Below are 25,632 nucleotides of genomic sequence, written 5' to 3'. Positions count from 1 at the left end.
ACAGCAGGAGCCCCCAAAAGGGTATCTGTTGATAACTATCACCATTCCTTTCAAAAAGACTTGCACACAAGGGTCAGACACAATTAAGAAAATCTTGCATGTCCTTATACAAGATAGCCTAGTCAGTCAGATCTGGATGTACATTTCAACTTTGGGCAGTTCACTTCACCTATCTGGCCACCACTTTCCTCATCTGCAAAATGAGAAAAATAATCCTGATCTTAAAATGAAACAGTAAGTGTATGGAAAACAGCTAGCACAGTGCCAGGAATACGGTACCTGCTTAATGAATGCTAGCTATCATTATCATTATTTCTTAAAAGAAAAGCAAATGAGCAGAGCAAAGGCAAATAATTTCTCCTGATGGAATTTTTTTTCTCCTGATGGAATTTTTAATAGCCAGGGATGCTAGAGATCAGTGATTAGTATATGAGGTTAGTAAAAACAAATCTGGATTAAAAAATAAGTAAGTATCTTTTCCTCTTCTTTCATTATTATCAATAGCTGCTATTAACTGAAGTCAGGCCCAGGCTGCTTGCTTTACCTGTACATATTTCACTTAATCCTCCCAATAATGCCACAAAAAAAAAAAGTGTAATGATCTCCATTTTACAGATGTAGAAACTGAGGTTCAAAGAGACTGTCACTGTCCAAGGGCATGGAACTAATAGCTCTGCCCTATTTTGGCAAAACTGTTCATAAAATTTGGCTCTGAGTGAGGTTTCTATATCTAGATTTTTCTAATATAGCCAATGCCTAACCCACACTTATATCCAAATATGGCTGTATAATAATGTGGTTTTTTAATTTTTTTTTTTTTTTTAATCTACAGGGTCTCAATTTGGCTGCTCCATTTAAGACAGGTTTCCTGGTGTTCCTGTTGCAGGTCATAATACCAATCCACAAAGCAACAGGAAATCAAAATAGGTTAGAAATAAACAACCTTTGACAGAAAATGCAGCACCCAAAAGCAGACCCAGTACATGTGAACCGGAAGACAACTCTATAAATAAACCACATTGCTGAAATGTTTTAGGCGTAGATTTTAATTGCACAGAAGTCAGGAAATTTCAAAGTGGAAGTTCAATAAAGGCAGTCCCTTGGGTCCTTTACCTTAAGGACATGCATATTAACAATTCGGCACAGAAGAATTAAAGTCGAGGAAAGGAACTGTCACAGGAGCCGCATCCAACAAAATTAACCCATACTCAGAAAAAAATCTGTCATGAAGAACCTGGGCTTTGGACACAGTGTTGAACTGGAATCTGGCACTTATTAACTCTGTGACTTTGGGTAGATCATTTTGCCTCTCTGAGCTAGTCTGCACCCCATTTTTACCATGCTGATATTAATGAGCTTTTAAAGAGATAATTATAACAATAATAACAAAACAATTGCCAACACTTACAGACTTACAAGTATGTGTCAGAAACAATTCCAAGTGCTACACTGCATGCATTAACTCATCTGAACCTCATGATACCACTATGAAATAAGTACTGTCAGTATACCCATTCTACGGATGAAGAAATAAAGACACAGATAAATAATTTGCCCAGGATTAGATTTCAGGCAATCTAGCTTAAATCTGTGCTCTTAACCACTATACTATACTATTAACGTACATGAAACACTCAGAGCAATTACTAACATTATTATTGAAACAGTTGAAGTAATTTTTAAAACTAGTTGAAGCACATACTGTTTTTCCAAAGTTAGGGTGCTCAAAACGACTTTTTTCTGTTTTCCATAGGTATATTTTAATTTTAAAAAGAACTAGATGAGGGATACAAAGCCCACTGTCCATTGTCCCAGCAACCTCTCCAAATTTGGCTGTATATTAGCTTACAATATACACATTTTTAATATTCTCACATTTCTCACGTGTATTATCTGATAACTATTTGTAATTACCACCCACACTTTGCACATAAGCACACTGATTTTTCATTTCCTAGAATGTTCCTTCTGCTTCAAGCTCTTCAAACATACGGCTAAAGTTGAATCTGCTTAGAATGATCTTCCCCTGCCTCTTTACTGAACTACCTCCCAGATTTCTTTCAGATTTCAGCTTAAGCATCGCTTTCTCAGAGGATGCCTTCTCTGGCCATCTCCTCCAACCCAACTAGATCAAATGTCCTGTAGCCCATTTTTGTTAACACCTTACTCTTCTTCATAGCACTTAAACAAAATTAGCTAATATTTGCGTAGTTATCTGATCATTGCCTAATTCCCTCCACAAGACTATAACCATCACAAGGACTGATCTATGGTTGTCTTGCTCACTGCCATACCTCTAGGACCTAGCACAGTCCCTAAACACAGAAGACACTGAATACAAGTGATGAATACATGAATGAAAGTCTAGAAAGAGTAAGTCCTTGCCCAAGGTCACAATTATGGTTCAAGATTTGGAATCTAAGGCTCAGACTGAAGGTCCTGGGGTCTGCTTCTCCACGGTGCTTCGATGATCTCTTGGTTTGCCAGATTTTCCACATATAGGAGAGTATGTTCTCTAAATTCAGGGCCATGTAAAGGTGTTTATAGCAACTGACTACATAGATACTATACTATTCATAGTATCACAACTGTAATATAGAATCATGTCCCTGACATAGCCGAAGGAGGATAAGACACTTTAACAGGTAGAGAAAGAGCTTTAGCCTAAGAGCTAGAAGGTATGAATCCCAATATTTCTACTTCCTCTCTCCTGCCAACCATCTTCTATTGATTCATAACCACCTGTACTCAAAAAGCATTTGTGCCAGCTCTACGACCAACATATGACTTCTGTCAAATCATTTCTCCCACCTAGGTTGTGTTTCCTCAACTGTAAAATGAAAGGTCAGACCAGATTCTGGGTAGCGCAAAGGAGTGTAGTCAATGGAAAACAGCACCTAAGTTAGACAAGACCTGGAAGAGAGTCTTGGTTCTAACACTTCCTCAATATGTAACTTGCATTAGAGCGAACTCTCTGGACCTCAAATTCATCTGTAAAAAGGTAGATGACAATACTATTTGTCAGGGTTACCAGGACGACAGAATGAGATAAGGGCTGCAGAAACATTTTGTAACTAGAGAACAGATACTGAAATGGTAACTGCTCGCCGAGGGAAGACACAGAGTAATGGTTAAAAGTTGAGGCTTTAGGGGCGCCTGGGTGGCTCAGTGGGTTAAGCCGCTGCCTTCGGCTCAGGTCATGATCTCAGGGTCCTGGGATCGAGTCCCGCATCGGGCTCTCTGCTCAGCAGGGAGCCTGCTTCCCTCCCTCTCTCTCTCTCTCTCTCTGCCTGCCTCTCTGTCTACTTGTGATCTCTGTCAAATAAATAAATAAAATATTAAAAAAAAAAAAGTTGAGGCTTTAGGGGCGCCTGGGTGGCTCAGTGAGTTGGGGCCTCTGCCTTCCGCTCGGGTCATGATCCCAGGGTTCTGGGATCGAGCCCCGCATCGGGCTCTCTGCTCAGCGGGGAGGCTGCTTCCTCCTCTCTCCCTACTTGTGATCTCTGTCTGCCCAATAAATAAATAAAAATCTTAAAAAAATAAAATAAAATAAAAGTTGAGGCTTTGTACTTTAAGCTCTGTCACTTAATAGCCGCACATCCCTGGTAGTTATTTCCCTGAGCTTCCATTTCTTCATCATGGGGCGAGGGAGGGGGTGGAATAATACCTGCTACCCTGGGAAGATTAAATGCTCCTGCCAAATAGTGGGCTAGTAAGTAGTGGCTACTATTGAGTGAGCTCCCTCCCCCTCCGCCATCCTCGAAGTCCCTAGCTGATGGGCCAAGCCCCGCCCCCACCCCATGAAACTCTCTGGGAAGCGACAGGTCCCGCCCCCAACCTTAAAGGTCAAGGCGGACTCGAATAGAACCGGTCAGGGGACAGCGATCAGACCCCCAAAGTCCCCAGAAATCTTTGAGTAGAAGTCTCTGGCACCCAGACCCAGCGCGCGCTTCGAGGCTGTGCAGACGCCACTCACCAGCTATCGCCCAGGTTACTAGGAAAAGACCTACGCGACCCCGGTGACGGCAGCGGCGCGGGCGCCATGACGTCATGGGGCGGCGCGGCGGCGCAGACGTAGCGCGTCACCGACGGCCTGGCAGCGGGCGGCGGTGAGGCGTACGCGCTTGGAGGGCCGTCGGGCCGCGGAGTCGGGATCTGCTTCTGGGGCATGAGCGGAGGGGACGACGCCGAGGCCACGAGGTGAGTCCGGCCGCGATGCGCCCCTGCAGCCCAGCGTCGGCCCCGCGAGGGGCTCGCAGAGGAGACTGCCCTAGCAAGACTGCTTCTCAGGCCCCGCCCCGGATTGTCCCGCCGCTAGCCCGGAAATAACAATCGGAGAAATGACCCATCGCGTCTGGGAATTCGCGGCCAGGAATCGGGAAGCCGGGATTCCAGGCTTGACCCTGCCGTTACCGTTAGCTTTAGGAACGAGTGGCTTTGGTTCTCTGGACTTCAGTTTCCCCGTATGATTTTTCCTGCCTTCCAGGTTGTTGCAGGTCAGCTGCGAAAATAGATTACAGCGTTTTGTGAGCTCTCTTAATACAGGGGGTTGTCGCCATTGCAAACCCAAGAGATTTTGATAGTCGCATGCCATCTTGATCTCATTACACTTTATCGTTCCTCAAAAGGCCCCGTGCTGAGCTGTCACAGATACTGTCTCATTTAAGCTTAATGACCCACGAGTTAGGGATAATCGTACCCATTCTAGAAAGGAAGAAGAAACGGAGGCTCCAAGTGGAGCCTCATTCATTCATTCAGTAAATATTGAGCACCAGCCACGAGCCAGGCAGTATACTAAGTGTTGGGGATAGAACTATGATCAGGATAGGCAGGGCCCTGCCATGTAGAAGCTTACATTCTAGTGAGGGAAATAGAAAATGGAATAGGAAATAGTATTGAATTGGCATTACATGTAAAGGAAATTACATGGCTTTGATACAAACTAACAAGGAGCTCAACCCTTAGGGAATGCTTTTCTGAGAAGACATTTATTAAGCCATGCAATAACTGGGTACAAAAGCCAGAATTTGAATATAGATCTTTTGGTCCCATATCCTGTACTCTTGCCACTAAAACGTGGTACCTTCCGGTGATATTAGGTAGTTGTTGGTATTGCCTTTTTCAGACATGAGAAAATCAGGAGGTTCTATCATTGAAGCCTCATCTGAAATGTCATGTTCTGTAGAAAGGCCTTCCCTCTCCACTAATCCTGAAGTAGTCCAACCCCTATCTTGCTGTCAAATTACCTTGCTTAATTGTGTTTGCAGCTGTCAGTAATTACATCTTGCTGATTTATTTTCGTTTTCTTTTGTCCCACCCCTCTTCCAAATACAAGCATCCCTAGTGGGGACCTTGTCTGTTCACTGCTTTGTCTCCAGTGTCCAGACAATGCCTAGAAATAGGAGCTCGTTTTTTTTTTGTTTGTTTGTTTATTAAATGAATGAGTGATCTGTAGGAAAATTGGAGGAAAGGAAAGCAGGGAGAAGACAAAGTGTTTTTCCTCCTCTGTTTCCACTCCTGAGATTCTGTTTCTGTGTGTTTCACCTTTTCTCTCAGGAGGTAAGAGCAAGATCTATAGCTTATTCGTTTCTCTATTCAGCACATAGCCCTGGGCTTAGAAATTAGCAGTTGCTTATCAATGCATTGCTGAACAGATTGAGCATGGGAGTGAGAGAGAAAGAAAAATACCCTCACACGTGGGGCTAGAAAACTTGTTCAACGAACAGTTACTTAGGGCCCACCGTGTGCCAGACTTCATAGGCTCTGCTGAGGTGAATAAGAGATAATGACATGTTCAGTATATGTCACCTGTTGTTTTTAGGACACAGTTCCTACAGCACTGACCTCTGAGGCACATCTGCTTACATGACACATGGTTCGTATGTGTATTCTAGTTCTGAAGTCTGGCACAACCTGCCGTCTTCCCAGCTCTTTTTTCTTTCTCTACCACATTATACATTTGTTAAAGCTTTATTTTACATCTGTCATCTCAGTTTTAGCCCTCTCAGCAACCTTAAGTTACAAGCAGGGCAAGGTTTAGTATGTAGAGATGAGGAAACAAACTTAGAGAGAAGTGACGTCCAGTGGAAATGCCAAAATTTGAAACCAGGTCTTCTTGACCCCCAGGTTTTTTCCAATGCCTCTACCATCATAACCCTCATCCTCCCTTTTTGGTTGTGAGAGGAGTCATTTCGGGATGAAAGACTAGTAATAATTTAAACTAACTTTACTTGAAAGCTTCTTGGGTGTGATGCAGCATTCTTAACGCTTTGGGTGTGTTAACTCAGTAAATCCACACAACTTTTATTAGGTGTTGTTCCATTTCAGAGATGTGGAAACAGGTAGAGACTGGCAGAGTAACTTGAGCAAGGTCACACAGCTAGTAAAGGGGGCCACTGGAATGACGAAGGAGGAGTTAGTGTGTTCTTCTGAGTCTCTCCCGTAATACTAAACGTGATGCTAGTGAACATTTATTGGTTGCTGGCTGCTGTTAGATGCAGCGTTTAATGATTTTAAATGCACTGTCTCTGATCTTCACAGCAGCCCTGTAAGATAAGTACTGTCCTCGCCATTCCTCGTATGTATGAAGAAATGGAGGCCTAGAATGTTCAACTTATTCACTAAGTCACACAACCCGCTTTCAAACCGACTTCTAACTCCAAAATCTACAGCTGTAAATTTCCTGGATGGCCTCTTCCATGAGGAAGACATGTATGCTGCTCTTTGACACCCATCTCCTTTTGTGCCATTAACACTCTTCTTTCTGGTGATTTCCAAGACTTATTTTGGGGTGATGGTTTTTAAACTGGAGTATCATGTAGTAATAGAAAAGAGACTTTGGCCTCCTGCCCAGTCTGCCTCTGGCTTCAGAAGAGAAAAACTAGTTTCTGCACACAGAACCCCGCCCCTTTCACCTTAAATGGAAGCTTTTGCACTCTGGCTGCCAGAGGAGCTGTCCCAAGGGAACTGGTGCTGGGGCCCTGGTTGTGGAATGACCGGGGCCTTTGAAGAACTGGCCAAAGCTTGCCCTCCTTGAATATGTTTGTTGAATTGAATTTGAAGCCTCATGTTCACACAGTGTTGCTCCTCTCCTGCCTGAATGTTCACATTTCCTTTAGTTTTTCATAGAGATTGATGGAAGCAGAAACCAAAACTCTTCCCCTGGAGAACGCGTCCATCCTTTCAGAGGGTTCCCTGCAGGAAGGGCACCGGTTATGGATTGGCAACCTGGACCCCAAGATCACAGAGTGAGTCTGAGTCATCTTAAATCATTCCCTACCACACTGGGATGTTTGCACTGATAACGTTCAGAAGAATTTTCAAGAGATTCAGGAGATATTTTGGCCCTTTTGTTTATGTTTTAATTATCTTTGAAGGGTATGTGCTTTTGTTATTAACCTGTTATGCTCACATTTTTCTCACATTTGAACTCTTCTGCAAGAACATAGGCTTGGTTATGGTTTAAAACACATAACCTCTTTTTTTCTGTTGGCCAAAAATGTTTTCCCGTTTTCACCAATTTGAATCCTTGTACCCAGTGACTATAGCACATTATTTTCTAGAATCAGCCCATGGCATACTCTTCTTCCTCAAAATGAAGGAACAAGCGGGAGAAGTCTCTATACCTTCACAAACAGGCAGAGGGTACCACTCGATTGTAATTCATGTGAAGGAGCCATGGAACCACAGAAGGTCAGAGCTGGAAGGCATCTTAAAGATCACATCAGTCCCTTTGGTTTTCATTCAGTCATTATGATACGAGTACTTGTTGTGTGCCAAGTGCCATGCTAGGCAATGCTCAGACGTTTTAAATCTGAGGAACCTTGTCTTAAAGTAACCAGAACCTGTTTTTAAAATAAAAACTCAGAGCTGCTCTGATTAAAGATTGGGGAGAGGTCCACCCAAAGCCTGTTGGCAACCGCTACTCTTTCTTTGGTGCTAAGTTAGTGGACTCCATGGAGCACACTTGAAAACCTCTGATATGATCCAGCTCTCTTATCCTACAATAAAGGAAACTGGGTCCTAAGACATGGAAGTACCTTATCCAGGATAACAAAAGCAGTTAAATTGTCCTGACTCCCCACTCTTTGTACTCTGGCCATTATAATGGAAAGCAGTTCCTTAGCAGAGTGAATTAAGGGGTTTTTTCCTTCTCCCTGTTGCTCAGTAGATACCGGGCTATGGTTGGTGGCAGGATGGTTAAGGAGTGAGTAGATCGGGCTCTGAGGGATCAGTGCTTAGAGCAAACCTGGAGAATGCCATCAATCCTAGAAGTGACCCCCTTTGGAATAGTGTTAAAGGTAGGGTGAGGGGAAACAAGAGAATCCACTTATTTGACTCTAGGATGAGAAGAGGTATATAGAGGGTTGGGATTGGGAGAAGGAAGGGGATGTGGACTAATGGGTCAGGATCATAACAAAGTTTAGTTCTTTAATTCTGCTCAAGTTCAGATCAGCTAAATATAGATAACTTTGGGTGCCTCTAGGAATTATGATGCCATTTAAGATACGTTGTCCCCATGTTATGTTACCTTGGTCACTGGGGCTCTGGCATGTGAACTGTGCATTTATTTTGGTTCTCTTTATGGTTCATGGCTTTGAGGATGAACGTGTGAATCAGCCAAGCCTCTCAATCATGTCTGTTGATGAGAGAAGCTGTTTCCATCATCTAAAACCCAAGCTGTGAAAGGGTGCTCCCCAGGTGTTTTCTATTCCAACCTCTGCTCGTCTGAATGGGAATCTGGGGCGTGGAAACACTGTTCATTGTTTGGGCTGCAGTTCACCATACTGAGGCTTGTTCTGATTGTGTCCTGTTGCTTGATAGGGAGGTTCAAATGGGCATCTGCCACCTCAGTTTGTGTCATAAATGAATGTTTTCTTCAGTTAGAGCATTTTCAGGAATATTGAAACAAAACTTTCCTACTGGTATCTCTGCCCTCTTTATGTCAAGGCGAAGGTGGGCATAACGTGCTGAACTGCACATCATGGCTTCTCAGGGTCTACCTGTGGCTTCCCCACCTCTGTGTCATCTGCAATTTTGTTCACTGTTTTTCTTCTCTGGATTCCTTATGTTAAAACATCTTCTCTGCCAAACAAACTGATTTGTTAAATAGTAATAAATTTCTTTTTTAAAGATACAGCTACCAGGGGCGCCTGGGTGGCTCAGTGGGTAAAGCCTCTGCCTTCGGCTCAGGTCATGATCCCAGGGTTCTGGGATCAAGCCCCGCATCGGGCTCTCTGCTCAGCGGGGAGCCTGCTTCCCTTCCTCTCTCTCTGCCTGCCGCTCTGCCTACTTGTGATCTCTTGTCTGTCAAAAAAATAAATAAAATCTTAAAAAAAAAAGAGAGGAAAAAAAAGATACAGCTACCAGTCATAGCTATGGTTAGCATGAAATACTTATTCATGTTGATTTGTGTTTGTTATTTTGTGGTTGCAGTATTCACCATCTCATGGCCGTGCTAGCTGCCAAGAATACCTGTACGACCAAATAGGTCTTAGAGGTTTAGCTTTAAGGGAGTAATGATGTATTATTCGTGGAGGTAGCAGATCCCAAACCCATGTTCTTTTTACCCTATTCTGATTCCTCCCAATTATATTACACTTCATATTTCTAACCTATAAGGTGAGAATGTTCAACTAATGATCTGCACATTTCTTCTAGCTCTGGTACTATATTAGTTCCTCTTATTTAAACTCATAACATTGTTGTGAGTCAAGTAGAAGAGATAATATTTTCCTTGTATTTATTTATTTATTTTTAGGTAGGCTCCATACCCATCATGGAGCTCAATGCAAGACTTGAACTCACGACCCTGAGATCAAGACTTGAGATTAAGAGTCAGACACACTTAAGCAACTGAGCCACCCAGGTGCCCCTTTCCCTGTTCTTTGGGACAGGAAGAGTTAAGTAGGTTGACTTAGTATGCTGAAAAGTAGTTAATGATGGGACTAACTCCTGTTACCTAATTTAGTGCTCTTTGCGCAGATATTCTAATAGTCCACATAACAGAAAAATCATAACCTAAAGTATCCTATTTGAAATTTTAAAATGTAATGAATACTGTTAGGCTGAAAATAAATTTTAAAAAATTAAAAAAAAAATTCACAAAAAGAAAAAAAATAAATAAAATGAAATTTTAAAATCTAAGGACTTCTTTTTTAAATTGCTGTGGGACCCAGTCTAACCATAGGGTAAAAACAGTACCTCCATATACCGTTGCTAGTGCCTGCAGCAGAGAAGCCAAAAAAGTTAATGTCCTTAGACATTGTCTGTTTTCCACACTGTGGCTTCCTCTGAAAGGATTAATGCTGGCTCTCTTTTTTAAACATTAAATGTGCTGTATGGAAAGCCAAATTGGTAGCCACTGCACAGCTCATAAGGAGAAATGAAGAGCAAGGGGTGCCTGGGTGGCTCAGTGGGTTAAGCCTCTGCCTTCGGCTCAGGTCATGATCTCAGGGTCCTGGGATCCAACCCTGCATTGGGCTCTCTGCTCAGCGGGGAGCCTGCTTCCTCATCTCTCTCTCTGCCTGCCTCTCTGCCTACTTGTGATCTCTCTCTCTCTCTCTCTCTCGCTGTGTTAATTAAATAAAAATCTTTAAAAAAAAAAAAAAATGAAGAGCAAAGCCAGCAGAGATTCTAAAAGATGGGACATTCTAAGTAGAGGGTATAAGTAGAAGTAAGAAAGAGTGGGTGAGCAGAATATCAGGAGGACCTTTTTGACTAAAGGAGAGGTTGAATACTAAGTGGTAGTGAAAACAGTAATTGGGTAGATAGAATACTATCAGATTAAGACAGGGTCTTTAAAATTTACTCAGACAAGAAATTTGAATTTATTGTGGAAGAGACTTGCTGTGGGTGTTTAACAGGATACTGACAACGTGAAAGTGCTGTTTTAGTGGGGAAATGAGACATCAGTATGTAGAGTGGGTTGGAGGATCAAAGACTAACAATGAACATTAGCTAGAAGAGACTGCCAGAAACTAGGCCTGTCTATCATCTAGGTAGAGACAATGAACTTGGAAGTCCGTCTAAGAGATGGTGTAAGAGATGAAGGACATGATTGAAGAACAGAGAATTGAGGATGACCCTGATGTTTCTTGCCTGAGAAATGGAGAATCGTGTCGACACTGACCGGTGGAAGAGCTGGAAAGGGCATCTGTTTGTGGAGGGAGGTGGTCAGTGTGGGTTATACAAAGTAAATTTAAAGAAAGTGGAGAGCCATCCAGGGGGAAATGTCCTTCTGAGGTCGAGTTTCAGAGATGACTAGAGCATGTGCATGGATGTGGGAGAACAGTGTGTTTACCCCCAAAGAAACCCTGGCTTTCTCTGCCTTTTCCTTATTTTTCCTTTATGATTCATACTTCTTTTAATGCCTTGGTTTGTATGAATCAGCCTTTACTGTTTGCTACTTAAATTTGAAACCCAGTAACACTATTTAATAACATATAGAACAGAAAACATAAAGACCTAGCAAATAATAATTTCTGTAAGTTTATAAAATTTTTTTTTGCTAAAATTATGCATTTAAAACAGTCCTAACTGTCATTTCATTGACTTCCCATTGCGTACCATCAAACTGAAATTCCCTCACTAAGGACACCAGCATCCTTCACAACCTGTCCCCTGCCTGTCTTTCAGCCTCATTGCTGAACTGCCCTACCCCCACTCTTTTCCAATGGAGCAGACTCTTTTTCACCTTTATGTCTTTGTACCTGATATTCACTAATAACCATTCCCCCTGCACAATTGGGCCTTTCATCTGTGTGCTCATGTACATACCTCTGTGTGCAAATATCATAGTGTTTTGCAATTTTTTGATTGCATACATCTCTCCTCTAACCAGGATGTGAGGTCCTTGAAGGCAGGGTTCTAGTTGTTCAAGTGCCTAAAACAGTTTTTGACAAGTAGTAGGTGTCTATTTTAACATCTGTGTAAATTAATTACTTCTGTGCCATTAGGCAGGAAGGCCATTTTCAAGACCCAATACGGAAAGCACTAAGTTGCAGAAATATATTGGGACTGGTGTACTAGCTCCTGAAGCCACAGGGCCCACGTTTCATTAAGCGAAGCAAGGCTCTGATGAGTAGTGAGCCCTCCCATACTTCAGCAACAGATGAAAGTGCTTGCAGATGTGAAAGCAAGATTCTTCAGGCTTTTTTCACTATCAGAGCTTGCAGTCCTCATCTCCAGGAAGCAAAATAGTAAACATTTCATTCCTTTTGTTTCGGTGTTCCGATAATTTCAAGAAATTATCAAACAAGGAAAGAAATCCTGGAGAAGTTGAAAGACACAGTCCTAAGCAGATGTTCCTGGAATCTTAAGGTCGCACTCTTCGGGCAAAATGTATTTGTTAGCTTTTCAAAGAATAATCTGTCGGCATTTTTTTTTTTCTGAGTAAATTAAAATTCATTTCCTAGGAAATGCCGATCGCCTTACCTTCCTGCTATTAAGCAGAATGGAGCTGATGAAAAGATGACCAGCCCACAGTAGCCCTTAGATTGATTTTTAGAAAAATGGGTTTGACCCACCATTCATGGCAACTAACACATGGGCATAGTAAGTGGCAGATGTAGCTGTGAGTTAAAGACCCAGGGGAGGGGCGCCTGGCCAGCTTAGTCAGTGGAGTGTGCAACTCTTGATGGCAGGGTCATGAGTTCGAGCCCTAAATTGGATGTAGAGATTAATTAATTAATTAGGACATAGAGATTAATTAATTAGACACCCAGGGGAGACTCTTCCAGCCCATCTGTCTGCATTTGCGAGGTTCACCTTTACTGTATGCCTAATCAAAAATCAAGTAAAACCAGAAATTTGCACTTGAGGTATCTCTCTTTCCCCTGAAGGATCACCTCCTACATCCTCACTAGCAGCCAAAGTCTCCTGATGGGAGTTGAGAATTTAAAATATAGGGGGTTACAGTTGTTTTCCCTTTCAAAACTGGTCTAAAGACCAGATTAATGTCCACAGTATGCCTTGGGATCCTTGTATCCTGCCCCAGTGCAAGACCTGTATTATGTCTTCCTTGCTCCACTGTCAGGCACCTGATCCAGGATAATGGGCTTGCTTGTTGACGTGCATTTGTATGAGATTTAATATATATAGCTTATGATCCACTTCATATCTTTCTGCCTCCCAAAGGAGATTCTTACTCAAGAATAAAATCTTGATGAGTTTCTCCTAGAAAACAATGTGAATATAAATGTGGCTGTAACGACAGCTTTACTGACTCCCTGTGGGGTAGAATTCCCAGTAATAACAGATTTAGCATGTGGGCTGATACCTTTTTAGTATCACAGGGACAGCATTGTTTAGAGAAAGCCTTGACTCCATTTGAATAGTGTGGAGGATGCCAGGAGGAAGGCCAAAGGAAAAGGAAACGGGAGAGCTGTTGGTTTGTCTCACCCTTACATCAGATGACAGGAAGTCGGAATTGAGATTGGCCACAGCAACCTGTTAAGGCCACATCTGTTTGAATAACTTAGAAGCTCTATAGAAACCAAATAAGTTTTAGAGAAAGGAATCCAAGAGAGGATGAGGGGCGGAATGGCAAATAAGAGCTAGGGGTGAACCTCCTGCCTGGAAAAAAATTCTTCCTGGGCCATCCCTTTTCTTTAATCAATCGTGCTCCAAAGTGTAAGCTGTGTTAAAGCAACTGAAGTGGCTTAGTTACCCACAACTGGGTGATTTATAGGACTGGCCAGGTTCCCCTGCCCTCCAGGAGACCAGCCTCCAGCACATTGTGGTTCCACATTGTCCCTAACGTTCGGTCACATCAGGGATCGAAACTCACAGGCACTTACGGAAAGGCACTAGCTGTGGTTTGGTTTTTGGCAGAGCTTAACACAAGTGCAATTCGGAGCTAATGATTAATTATGGTATGTATTACAGAAGTCCTCCAGAGTTGTTTTTCTGTTTGTGTGAGTGTGTATGTGTTTACTACTTTATGTATTTTTGAAATAGGGTAGGTTTTGGCATTTGGAGTGTGGGTCTATGTTCCTGATGGAGTTGTAGTTATGCACAAATACTAGTTCATTGCCAAGAAATTTAAAAAAAAAAAAATCAACACTGTCTTTTGAGCTTTTCTCCAAAAGAAAAGCACATGGTGCTTGTGGGCCAGACAGCTGTTTGTTAGGTGTGGCTTTTTGTTTGGTATTTTTGTGCTGGACAGACGCATAGCCATGACAGTTCGAGTTCCCATTCCAAAGAGAGCCAAACATGTCTGTTTGCCAAATAAACTAACGCAGCAGTTTGGAAAAAGGCAGGGGGCTGGGGTGTGAGATTTCCCCCCACCCAGGGTAAAGTATCTCCTGCTTTTATCTCACGCTTGAGCCCGAGTGGCTATCCCAGTGCCCAGAGTGTGCTCACGGGCTGTGATTTCTTTGCAGATACCACCTCCTCAAGCTCCTCCAGAAGTTCGGCACGGTCAAGCAGTTCGACTTCCTCTTCCACAAGTCAGGTGCATTGGAGGGGCAGCCCCGTGGGTACTGTTTCGTGAACTTTGAAACAAAGCAGGTAATGGAACCTCTCCCCTTTCATGGTGTTTCTTATACTCCCCCACTTCTTGCTGAATCTCTCTCGACTGCTCAGAATAGCAGTGCCTTGCGGGCAGGAGCCGGGTCAGGTTCCTCTCTGTGTGCCTTGCTGTGCCTCCTGGAGGAGACCCTCGGTATACGAAGGAGTGAACAGCTTTCAAAATCTCCCCTCCCCAGGCTCCCGGTCTCAGGCGGCTGACCTACTTTTCTGACCAGATGCTTTGGGGTGCCCACATTAAGCACATGGACATCCTCCTCCCTGTTCTGGTTGGTTTATTCCGTTAGTGGCAGGCCAACAAAGCCTCCTTTTCTTTCAATAGTTTTGCCCCGTGGTGCAGAAGCCCTCCCTGTGTGTGGTGAGCCACCCACAAACTCTTTTATTTTGATTTCTTAAAAATGTACCCTTCTTCTCAGAACAACTGCATGCGGGTTAGAATATATAGGAAGGAGGAGCGCTTTCAGCTTCAACCGTGCTATATATGTGTATCTTCTTGCAGTAGCCTTATATCTGTCCTCTGGGTGGACATGCCTTGATAAAGAAATCGAATTTGAATGTTATTAAATACAGACATACTGTTTAATATCCTCTATAACTTTATTAGTCGTGCGGAAAGACTTTGCCTAGTTATTGTTGCGTTAATAATCTATTTGGATGTTTTTCTTGTTATAAAAGTAACATTTATTAGTTGTAGATGAAAATACAGATCAGTGACTTCCCTTAATCAGCCCAATACCCAGAAATAATCACTGTTAATATTCAGTTATAGATCTTTCTTTATATTCACATGTGCACACACACGTATGGCTTAGAGCACAGAAAGAAGATTACACCATCCTGCTTACCACTCAAAGTATTAAGAATTTTCTGTCCTCTAGTACACATCCAGATAACTTTCTCTATCATGATACTGTATATCCAGATAACTTTGTGTATAGTGTTACTGTGGTTTCACCAGTGAGTGTGACTACATATTTGTAAAACTTCACTGTTAGAGCTTTAGTATATACATTTTGTTATATGTAACTTAGACCTCAATTTAAAAATGAATCAACATCGGACACCTGGGTGGCTCAGTTGGTTAAGCGACTGCCTTTGGCTCAGGTCATGATTCTGGAGTCCCAGGATCGAGTTCCAGGGGATCGAGTCCCACATCAGGCTCCTTGCTTGGCAGGCAGTCTGCTTCTCCCCCTGACCCTCCCTTCCCCTTCTCATGCTCGCTCGCGCACTCTCTCTCTCTCTCTCTCTCATTCTTTTCCTCTCAAATAAATAAAATCTTTAAAATTTTTTTTAAATGAACCAACATCATTTTTGATAACCGTGCAATATTTCATCATAGGAATATATAATAAGTTATTTGACTAGTCCCCAATTATTAGCTATTTAAGTGGTCCCCAGGGGCTCACGAGTATAAAGTGTGTTAGTGAATATCTGCATGCCTGTGGTTATGTTCACATACACGTGTATCCACGGAAATGGGGAGGCGTCAACAAAGTCCTTGCATACTTCTGGATACGACTGCCCGTTGCCTTCAAGCGATGACGTGTCACGATGTTCTGAGACTGTATGAGAGTGTCATTTGTCTTTATCTATGCTAGGGATTCTTTAAGTTTCCTCTAACTTTTGCAAATGAGATTGGCACTGAGGGATACATTGCTCTTCTAAATGGGGGAACTGGAAGGATGCTGTGTGTGGTTAGCATTTTTAAATAGTTTTTTCTTCACTAATGATAGAGTGTGATTTAGCAGACAGCTAAAGTCAGTGGTCATGCTGGGCTAGATGTTGGTTTTGAAACACTGGATTATAAGTCACAAAGCCTAGCTTCTGCTGCTGGCTCTTTCATTTATCAACTTGGGGCCCATCTCTTAACCTCTTTCGGCCTCAGTTTTCATTTAAAAATAGGGATTAAAAATACCTTCCTTACCTTCCAGGAAGTTGAGAGAATAGATAAGGGAATATAGGAAAGTACCATTGGCCTTTAATCATGGTGTTACATACATGAACTCTGAAGTGACATACAGAGATTGGAAATTTTGGGGGGAAACATTTATCCCCTTGCTGGCGTCTTATGACTGCTAATGCTGTACAATCAATAGAGAGTACCGTGTAAATTCTAATCAACTAGATTAAACTTGGAGAGTAAAACATCTCTTATCTGTCTCTGCGACTGCTAAGCAAGGATGTCAGTGACTGTCCAGTGGCTGACACCTAGTGAGTCTCAGATATTTGTTGAATGTCATGCTGGTGAGCTCCAGAGGGATGAGAGGATCAACCGGACTGGGAAATCTGCCGCTGTCACACTGCGGTCTCAGGTTCGTCTTGTTCCTCTTCCTGTTCCTTCGGGGCTTCTCCACCCGCTGGTAAACGTGGGTTATGCTTGGCCAAATGCCTCTTGGATACAAATGGAGCCGAGAAGGTTTGGCAGGATGGAAAAGTACGACCAGGCTTCCTGGGAATGTCCTAGAATGACTCTTACCCAGCTTCAGGAATTCCTTTTAACCTTGTTGCTCCTGTCTGTGATAGGGAAAGGGTCAGGGAACTTTTGGCTCCAAAAGCCAGGTGCGTAGATTGGCTCACACAAATACCTTGCTCACAGGCTCTTTGACTCACTCCTGCTTTTTCCGGCCTGGTTTCCTTCACTCCCACATCGTTTGAAGCCGTTACTGTTTCTCGCTTTGGATCCAGAGTATAAGCCCTAGTCTGGGGTATGGTTCCAAGGTCCCTGAAGGGAAGTAAATTTGTTAGCACGGTGTATAGAAAAGTGTCAACTAGTAAGAACAATCTGGTAACATTGCTTGATTGAGCGCTAGTCATATTACCCCATATTTTATAGGTGAAGAAGCTAATATTCACAGAGATTAAGGGACCATTACACGGGCAATAAGCGACAGCCACCATTTTTGTTTGACTGACTTTACAAAACTCATGCCCTTCCTGTTATTCTGCCTTTTTTCTTTATTGTACACCCTTTGCAAGCTGTTTACCAAAGGCAGTCTGGTTAGGATTGCGGCCATCAAAGCTGGTGCGGCCCTGTGAGATACATACAGCTAATTAGGCATTTGAATTTTTGGCTAACATCGTCCTTTTCCCGGACAGGAAGCAGAACAAGCCATCCAGTGTCTCAATGGCAAGCTGGCTCTGTCCAAGAAGCTGGTGGTGCGGTGGGCTCACGCGCAAGTGAAGGTAAGTCTGCTGGGCTGGAAAGACAGCGCCGAGCTCACCCAAACTGAGTTTTCCAGAAGATAGCTGTCCACTTTACCCGTTTTCATCCCAGCCTCTTCACATCTGGAGCATACTTTGGTCTCCTACTTGTACTTACCATGTGTGTTGCCAGATTTTTCTTTTGAGAAACATCTCAGGAGGGATTAAGTTCCTTCATTGTTTCTCTCCACATACCCCCAGATTCTGTTTTTGATTGATTTTTCCATGTGGCTGGTGTGTATACTCAGACCTCTATCATGTTTTTGGTGGGGGATGTTCTTTGGAGGAGAAAAATGTATTTCTTTTTAAAATTAGTTGCTTTCGGCATTATTAGACTCTCCCCAGCCTCTCAGTTCTGTGGAGAGTTTGAATATGTTTATCCTAAACGCTTGAGAAATGGGGAGTTTGTAGGAGTGCTTAAAGCACCGGCATCTCATTACTCCAGGGAGTTTGAGAGTTACTTGTGGTACTTTGCGGTATGAATTGTCTCCAGAGCCCAAGAAGTGGCCAGTTGCCTTGTTCATCTTATAGCTGGTCCCTTGGGAGACTGCACTGGAAAAGATTGGACCATTTAAAAAAAAAAAAAAAATGGCATCTGTTTCACCTGGCCCAAAGGTGCAAAAGTCTGGGGACTAGAATGATCCCAAGAATTGGTTCTCTTCCTTTATGGTGGGGTCTTGACAGACCTGCCTGTAAAGAGATCTGTGGCAATGAAGATTGGAGCTTCAGTCTTTAGCTATAGGAGCATGAAGCACTTGCGCTCAGGGTCCAAAGTGAAAAACAGCTCAGACAGTTTGGGTCCTTATGAGGGTCTCAGGTCATCACGGAGCCTTCTCAATTTCTAGGACACATTGCCTTCAAAATAGAAACAACAGAGAATTACCAAATGCTTTTTTACTCAAAAGAAAATCAAGTCTCATTTTTCAGACTGACTTTCGTTTTCTCATTCTGTGTCTCATTGAAGAGACACGTAACACAAATCATCCTTGTTTCTGTCTTTCATTTGAGATCTCGATACCTTGTGGGTCTCTTCTCCTACAAGTCTTTTTGACCACAGGCTCCTGATTACTCTTTAGTATTTAATTTACTTTTTATAAGAGGTGTATAATTATCTGACATCAAATTAAACTGCCCCTTTGCCATAGGATGTTTTCTCTATCAGTGGCTGAGAGCTGTTAATACTTTGCTTCTCTAGTCAGGCCTGTTGAGAGTTGAATGTTATGCTTGGTACTTTGCAAAAGTCTAGCCAAATTTTTAAGTGTTTTGAATAAAGCAAAGTAAATATTGTAAGAGGTGATATGTGACAGTTAAAAACAAGAGTGTAGGAGGGCAATCGTATTGTGTATTTATACCATCTGTGAATTTGAAAGACGAGGTTCTTTCCCTACCAAATAAGGAAGACTAGTGGCTAGAAGGGAGGCTTCTTCTAAACTTCTTTTTCTAAATTTACAGCTTTTAGGCCAAAACCGTGTGGAGTTTTGCATTAACTCTAAACGTAAAGCAGTCCTCAGATGGTCTAGAAATACGCCAATGATACACTGGTGGGGTTGGAGTTTCTAAACTTACACACTACAGTAAAGGACTGGTTTTGCTCACCCAAGTGGTTTCCCTTTTTCTTTCAGAGATATGACCATAACAAGAATGATAAGATCCTTCCTATCAGTCTTGAGCCATCCTCAAGCACTGAGCCCACTCAGTCTAACCTAAGGTAAGATGGTGTACTACAGAAAGACACAAGTATTCAAGAGCGTGAGCCCCTTCTTCACTCCAAGCCTTTTTTCATACTTCAGTGACTCTTTAGACTCTAAATTCAGGATAGAATGTACTAACTTTTGACATGTTGAGAGATGTGTTCAGTTAATCTCCAGAAGGCGTACATACCCTCTCCTTGCATACCCCTAAGATCACGTACTTGCAGAATTCATGCACTCAGAAAAGTCTGGATGGACCTGCCACATAGCAGCCAGTGTGCTAGGCGCTGGAAACCAAGGTATGTCAGACAGTCCTTACCCTAAAAAGAAGCCTTTTCATGAGGCCTGAAGTCTCATTGGCGTTTGTCATTGTCCACTGCTTCCTCTCCAGCTGTGAGTTCCTTTACCCAGAGTACCTTCAGTCTCTCTGCTGGCTTCTGTGACAGCAACAGTGTTGCTTCTAGTGTGCACACGTTGTCAGTTACTTCTTCGGAGTTAATTCAAAACAGAAGGAACGAAGGCCTGGGTGGAGAAAGGGGAAGTTAAGTGGATGGTTGAGCAGAAGTAGAGGGTTTTGGGGTTTTGTGGTTTTTTTTCCCCCTGCGTTGTAGCCTAGGGAGAAATTTTAACAATAGCAACATCCAGGATTTATTGAAGTTACTCTAAATCAGGCACTGTGCTAAACACTTCACATGCCATATGTCATTTAATTATAAAAATTCTGGTAAAAGGACTGTAATAGTCATCTTTTACCTCTAAGGAAGCTGGCACTTAGCAAGGTAAACTATCTTGGCCAAGATCGCACAGGTAGCAAATAGCAGATTCCAGATTCAAAGCCAGGCCTCCTGGACTACAAAAGTCAGTCTTTGACTTACTACTTCAAAGAAACTTCATGCTGCAAACGCAGGGATACAGTCCTGAAGCCTATTGCAAGGGAGGAAAAGCAGATATGTGAAGGAGCATCCATGTCCTGAAAGGGTTAGAAATCAGCATGCAGTCGCAAAGTCAGGAAAACGATGCCTATTTGGTTGGAGGACCAGACAGCAAACAACCTTTCTTGTATATTTTCTCCACCAAACAAAACAGATTTGTGAGCATCTCATTAAACTGCAGGGAAGGGGTGACCCTGAAATGTTTTCAGGAGTGACAAAGTTAGCAAAGTAAAATTAATTTGATAGTTAATAGTTTAATATCATTGATTAATTTTTTAATACTTACTAAAATATTGGACTTAATATTTGATGAATTACTATATATCATATATTGTAAATTTACTAAATTTAATGTTTATAGTAAATATTAAATGTAATAGTTAATATCATTGATTTCTTAATTTTGTTCTCTTTTACTATTTTCTACTCCCAGAAATTAAAAAAATATATATATATATGATGACTTTTGTAGATTCACTGGGAACCATATCCCCTCCGTGATCACAGATTTTAGAAATCTGACTCCTGTTGGGAAGAGACCACTGCATTTATGCTTGGAGCTCTACATGTTACAGTGACGTGTCTTTAGTTTTCTTTTCAGTGTTTGCACTTACATTAGACAGTCTAGTGTTTTACATTTATTTTGTAATCCAGAGAACCTCAGCTTACATCTTTGTATTAGCATCTATACCTAATTAGAGAAAGCTGTTTTTTCATGACTCCTACAGCACAGCGGCTGGCAGTCCCGCTGATGGAGGAGGTACTGGAATGCATCTTGGTAATACCTTGGTGTTCTTTCTAATTGTAACGTAGGTGGTTGATTCTGCACTGGCAGTGTAAAGTTAGGTGTATGTGCAGCAGGTGCACACTTTTTGAGGATCTCTAAAAGGCCATTGTAACGTTCCCTTCCAAGTTTCTCTCCCTGTCTGTACACCACTGACAGCATCGAGAATGGAAAGGGAACCATGGGTCATAGAATACCCACTGCCTGAGGGCTTTGCATTCTGGTCCTGGGATGGCAGTCGGAAGGGAATTCCTCCCAACTTGTGCAGTGTCTCCTCACCCCTTCTGTCTAATTCAGGTGCTCAGCTCCCAACCTGATGGAGAGGAAAGAGCAAGGGCTTTGGTGATAATATACCAGGTTTGAATCCTGGCTGTGCTGTGCTGTTAGCTGTGTGAACCCGGGGCAAATGACTCCCTCTCTGCATGTGTTTCTTTATCTGTAAAGCGTGGCTATTATCACAAGGACTAGAAACAATATAGGTGAAATTTTGGGCCCAGTGCTGGTTCATTGTATGCACTCCATAAATGATTGCATCTAGAAACACCTATTTGTTAGTAAAAAAAGATCTTGTAGGATTTCCAGGGTGTGTTTTCCATCATTATTCAGTGATTCAAAAAGTGGTGCATTGTAGTAGTTCATAGCCTTGAGTCTCAGCTCTCCCACTTACTGGCTGCATAATACTGGGCAGGCTGACCTTCCTGTGCCTCGGTCTTTCATCTGCAAAATGAGGAGCGTGACCTACCTTATAGTGTTATTTTCAATCCTACACGAATTATTTTTTTTGTTTTTTTAATTGTGGCAAAAGACACATAAAATAGCATTTACCGTCTTAATCCATTTTGGGTGGACAGTTCAGTGATACCAAATACATCCGTAGTGTTGTACAACTGTTACCACCATCCTTCTCCATCATTCTTTTCATCTTGCAGAACTGACACTCTATGCCTATTAAATAATAACTTCCCATTCTCGCCTCTTCCAAGCCCCTGGAACCCCCGTTCCACTTCATGTCTATGATTTTGACTAGTCTAAGTACCTTAGACAAGTGGAATCATCCAGTATTTTGTCTTTTTGTGACTGGCTTATTTCCCTTAGCATAACGCCCTCAAGATTCATCCATGTTGTAGCATATGTCAGAATTCCCTTCCTCTGTAAAAGCCCAATAATTTTCCAGGGTATGATACGATACCACATTTTGCTTATCCATTCATACATCAATGAACACTTGGGTTCCTTCTACATTTTAACCATTGTGGCTAATGCTGCTGTGAACACACGAGTGTACAACATCTCTTCCAGACCCCACTTTCAGTTTCTACATGAATTACTTGAGTGCCCACTATCTGCCTAGTACTAAGGTGTCAGACAGTGTTTGTGTCTGCAGATTAAATGTGGCCACATGCGAAGTACCTAACGGTGTCTGAGTTTTTAGTAAAAATTTAATAGATGGTTTAGGTTTGATCTCTTTCTTAAAATGTTATTTGGGTGTGTGTTTTACGTGACATATTTGCATATTCATATTTGAGTTATCTTGTTGCTTCTGTGATATGCATAAAAGGCACAAGGAAGATGAGATGCACACATATTTCCTGAGTGCACCCAGGCCCACTCTGATCCTCTGCTGTCCTTTTTCCAGTGTCACTGCAAAGATAAAAGCCATTGAAGCAAAGCTGAAAATGATGGCAGAAAATCCTGACGCAGAGTACCCAGCAGCACCTGTTTACTCCTACTTTAAGCCTCCGGATAAAAAAAGGACTACTCCTTATTCTAGAACAGCTTGGAAGTCTCGAAGATGATGGTTTTGAATTATTGCGGCAGCCAAAGCAAATTGGTCTCCACACCTGAAATTCTCTGCCTTTGTACTTTGTCGACATGAGTGGTACTACCCAACAGAGCACAATCACATGTTAGCGTTTGGTAACGTAACATTTTTGGATGTTCTCATGGATGTTTCTTCCCTGAAGTATGTGTGGAATTGAGCATCATCCAGAATAAATAGGATTGTATCCAAAATTGTAATTTGAACACTGGGATGCTCTGGTTGGCTGTTCTGTTTGGATTTGTAACTCCAGAAACATATAGTATGCCAGAGAGAAAGGCAAACATAAGAAATGTTTATTATTTAAATCAGGAAACTGACGTTATTAACGTCCGTCTTTCAAAAAAAAAAAAAAGTGTTTTTCTATGCTCAAATGTCTTTACAACATAAAGAAAAAGTAAGAGGGAGGGAAATAAGAGATTTTGAATCATGTTGAGAACTATGGTTCCGGAATTTATTATGGAAATCCCTTCAACTGGACTAAAAAGAAAAAGTTCTTGGGAAAAGGGAGCTGATTCTTTGAGCATATGTTGTGGTAATCTGTTTAAGAATTGTGGTTACTGTTTCAAAATCCCAGTTAGGAAAACATGGTGTATATCTTAACATTGTCTGCATCAACAAAACTGTAGATTCAAATATAGCATTTTATACCACAACGGAAGTTCTCTTTGGAAATCCAGTCTTTATTCTATAGTGATCATTTTTTTTTAAATCTAAATAATCCTGCCTTCTATAATACCAAATGTTGTTATTAACGTGGGACTTTTAAAATTGCACTTACTGCATGAGATTGTTTTTTACAGCATGAGAATGTTCTATTTGGAATAGTATCATGGTCAATCTAAATAGAAAAAGCAAAATTTCTTGGAAAACCTAATTGTTGCTATATCTCTGTCAAGCATACTAGTTACTAATAATTATGTAGGGGGGGTGTGTCGAAGAAATTGAACTGTCTTGTGCAGCTTGAGGAGAGGACATGCGGTGGACACAGAAAGTCAACGGAGCAGGCCCTGGTCTGGTGCCACCATTGTAAAATGACCTCCTGTTTTCTGTAGTTCTTAAAGGCTTGAAAGACTGCATGACTTTCAAATGTCTCGTCCTTCATAGAACATACTTCTGCCCAGATACATTTTGCCAGTTGGAATATCTTAACTATAAGAACAGAGGAAGAACAATAAATCCGCAGGTGGGGGAGCACGTTTCTGTCAGCAATTTGGGTGATTTTGGTGCCTGGTTGACAGGCTGTTCCACGGGGCAGCGCCTTTGCTTCTTGACCAGGTAAATCATTCTGAGAGCGAGGCGCCATTCTTAGTGATTACAGACACCTTACTGTGATCACTGCTCGCAAGAGGAAGCTTTCACGTTAGGAATTCAAGTTTTCCTATGAGCATAAGTGAGTTGAAGACATTTGAACCAAATCTTGAGCATAGTAAGGATTCAGAGTTCACAGAACCGGTTCAGAGAAGTTTTCATCCCCTTTCCCAAGGTAAATCTTTTTAGATATCTTTAGATATTAAATACTTCCTGCATTTATTAGCTCTGTTTATGATGCAAGTAACTCTCCTTCCATTTGAGGGATAGTTCAGGGAGATGGGAGCAATAATCTCCCATTTTTCTGGTGACTTCTTAAGAGTACAGAATTCACCATTTTATCCTTACGTCCTCAAAGGGTATGGTGGAATAGGACTTAATTAATGCAAAATAGTCTCTATTTTTAATAGGAACCTAGAAAATACTTAACTTTGAATTATCTAGAATTGTTTCCTTTAGAAACCAGAGCTATTTATTTGTATTTAAAGCAATGTTTATTATTTGTATGGATTCTTAATTCCTCTGTGTGAATAAATGCAAGACAGTGTCTGTGCGGTTGTGTCTTCTCTCGTTTATTTTCTGGCCTAAAGACTACAGTTCTCTGACAGGCTCATTTCCCCTGAGGACTTGGGTCGGCTTGTCCAGGCGGGGTGCTTTTTCTAAGTGCCTTCTCTGTAGAAGGCTCTGGTTAGAGGCAACCTCAGACCGTTCCCTCCACGCATCATGCCTGCCTACTTCTGTTGTCAGAGATGAGAAAGAGCCTAGTCGTTCCCACAGCAAACCCAACCATCTGAAAAGAAGCCATAAGTAGAAGTTCGTGAAACTATCACACTATGTTTGGTCCTTCTTCCAGAGCAGAGGTTTCAAAGAATAAATGTACGTGTCATAAGTACACTGAAAGCAGCCTGGTGAAAGGTTTGTAAAATACCAGTGTTAACTTGGTTGATAGACTCACTGTTTGAAATTACAGGAGTGGGGGCGCCTGGGTGGCTCAGTTCATTAGGCATCTGGCTTCGGCTGGTCATGATCTCAAGGTCCTGGGATGGAGGTCCGCGTCAGGCTCCCTGTTCGGTGGGGAGTCTGCTTCTCCCTCTCCCTCTCCCTCTCCCTCTGTCCCTCTCCCTGGCTCTTGCACGCTCACTCTCTCTCTTTCCCTCTGCATTATCTTACATAAATAAATCTTGAAATTACAAGAGTGAAGAATTGAGGAAAATATTCAGGAAGGAGGTATGAGCTGTATCTTGTAATCTCAGCTGTTTTATCAGATGCAAAATGTAACCCTAACCAGTGGGCATTCTGTAACTGGCATCTTCCTGTTGGGTAAGAGGATCACATGAGGAAAGGTTTTTCAAAGCATGTCGAGAA

The 25,632-nt window shown here is 42.1% G+C and overlaps 2 protein-coding genes across 4 annotated transcripts in view; one reads left to right on the top strand and one right to left on the bottom strand.

Moving 5' to 3' along the window:
* Positions 1–4,195, bottom strand: part of MRRF (mitochondrial ribosome recycling factor) — a 53,447-nt gene extending 49,252 nt beyond the window's left edge. Inside the window, exon 1 of one of the 2 annotated variants that reach the window (XM_032865783.1) lies at positions 3,977–4,195. In XM_032865783.1, coding sequence (XP_032721674.1) covers positions 3,977–4,170 — 194 coding nt within the window. In that variant the 5' untranslated portion in view covers positions 4,171–4,195. The remainder of the gene's footprint in view (positions 1–3,976) is intronic. The other variant, XM_032865784.1, reaches the window with a different exon arrangement.
* Positions 4,087–24,820, top strand: RBM18 (RNA binding motif protein 18). Of its 2 annotated transcripts, none has more exons than XM_032865786.1 (6): positions 4,087–4,200; positions 7,129–7,247; positions 14,385–14,511; positions 17,626–17,712; positions 19,353–19,438; positions 22,774–24,820. In XM_032865786.1, the coding sequence occupies exons 2-6, from the start codon at positions 7,135–7,137 to the stop codon at positions 22,931–22,933; spliced, it is 573 nt and encodes a 190-aa protein (XP_032721677.1). In that variant the 5' UTR covers positions 4,087–4,200; positions 7,129–7,134; the 3' UTR covers positions 22,934–24,820. The 2 variants fall into 2 exon arrangements, with proteins under 2 accessions (XP_032721677.1, XP_032721676.1); XM_032865785.1 differs by having other exon boundaries at positions 4,091–4,200; positions 7,119–7,247.
* Positions 24,821–25,632: the final 812 nt, after the last annotated feature.

This window comes from Lontra canadensis, unplaced genomic scaffold, assembly GCF_010015895.1.
Source record: "Lontra canadensis isolate GAN:19392208 unplaced genomic scaffold, GSC_riverotter_1.0 scaffold30, whole genome shotgun sequence".
NCBI classification, from domain to species: Eukaryota; Metazoa; Chordata; class Mammalia; order Carnivora; family Mustelidae; genus Lontra; species Lontra canadensis.
This window is presented reverse-complemented; position numbering and strand designations above follow the sequence as displayed.

What these genes read in the sequence shown, in the direction of transcription:
- RBM18 (XM_032865786.1), top strand. Translation starts at nt 7,135, where the DNA reads ATGGAAGCAGAAACCAAAACTCTTCCCCTGGAGAACGCGTCCATCCTT. An exon ending in TGAACTTTGAAACAAAGCAG is followed by an intron (nt 14,512 to 17,625) that starts GTAATGGAACCT and finishes TTTCCCGGACAG; the next exon opens with GAAGCAGAACAAGCCATCCA. An exon ending in CCCACTCAGTCTAACCTAAG is followed by an intron (nt 19,439 to 22,773) that starts GTAAGATGGTGT and finishes TCCTTTTTCCAG; the next exon opens with TGTCACTGCAAAGATAAAAG.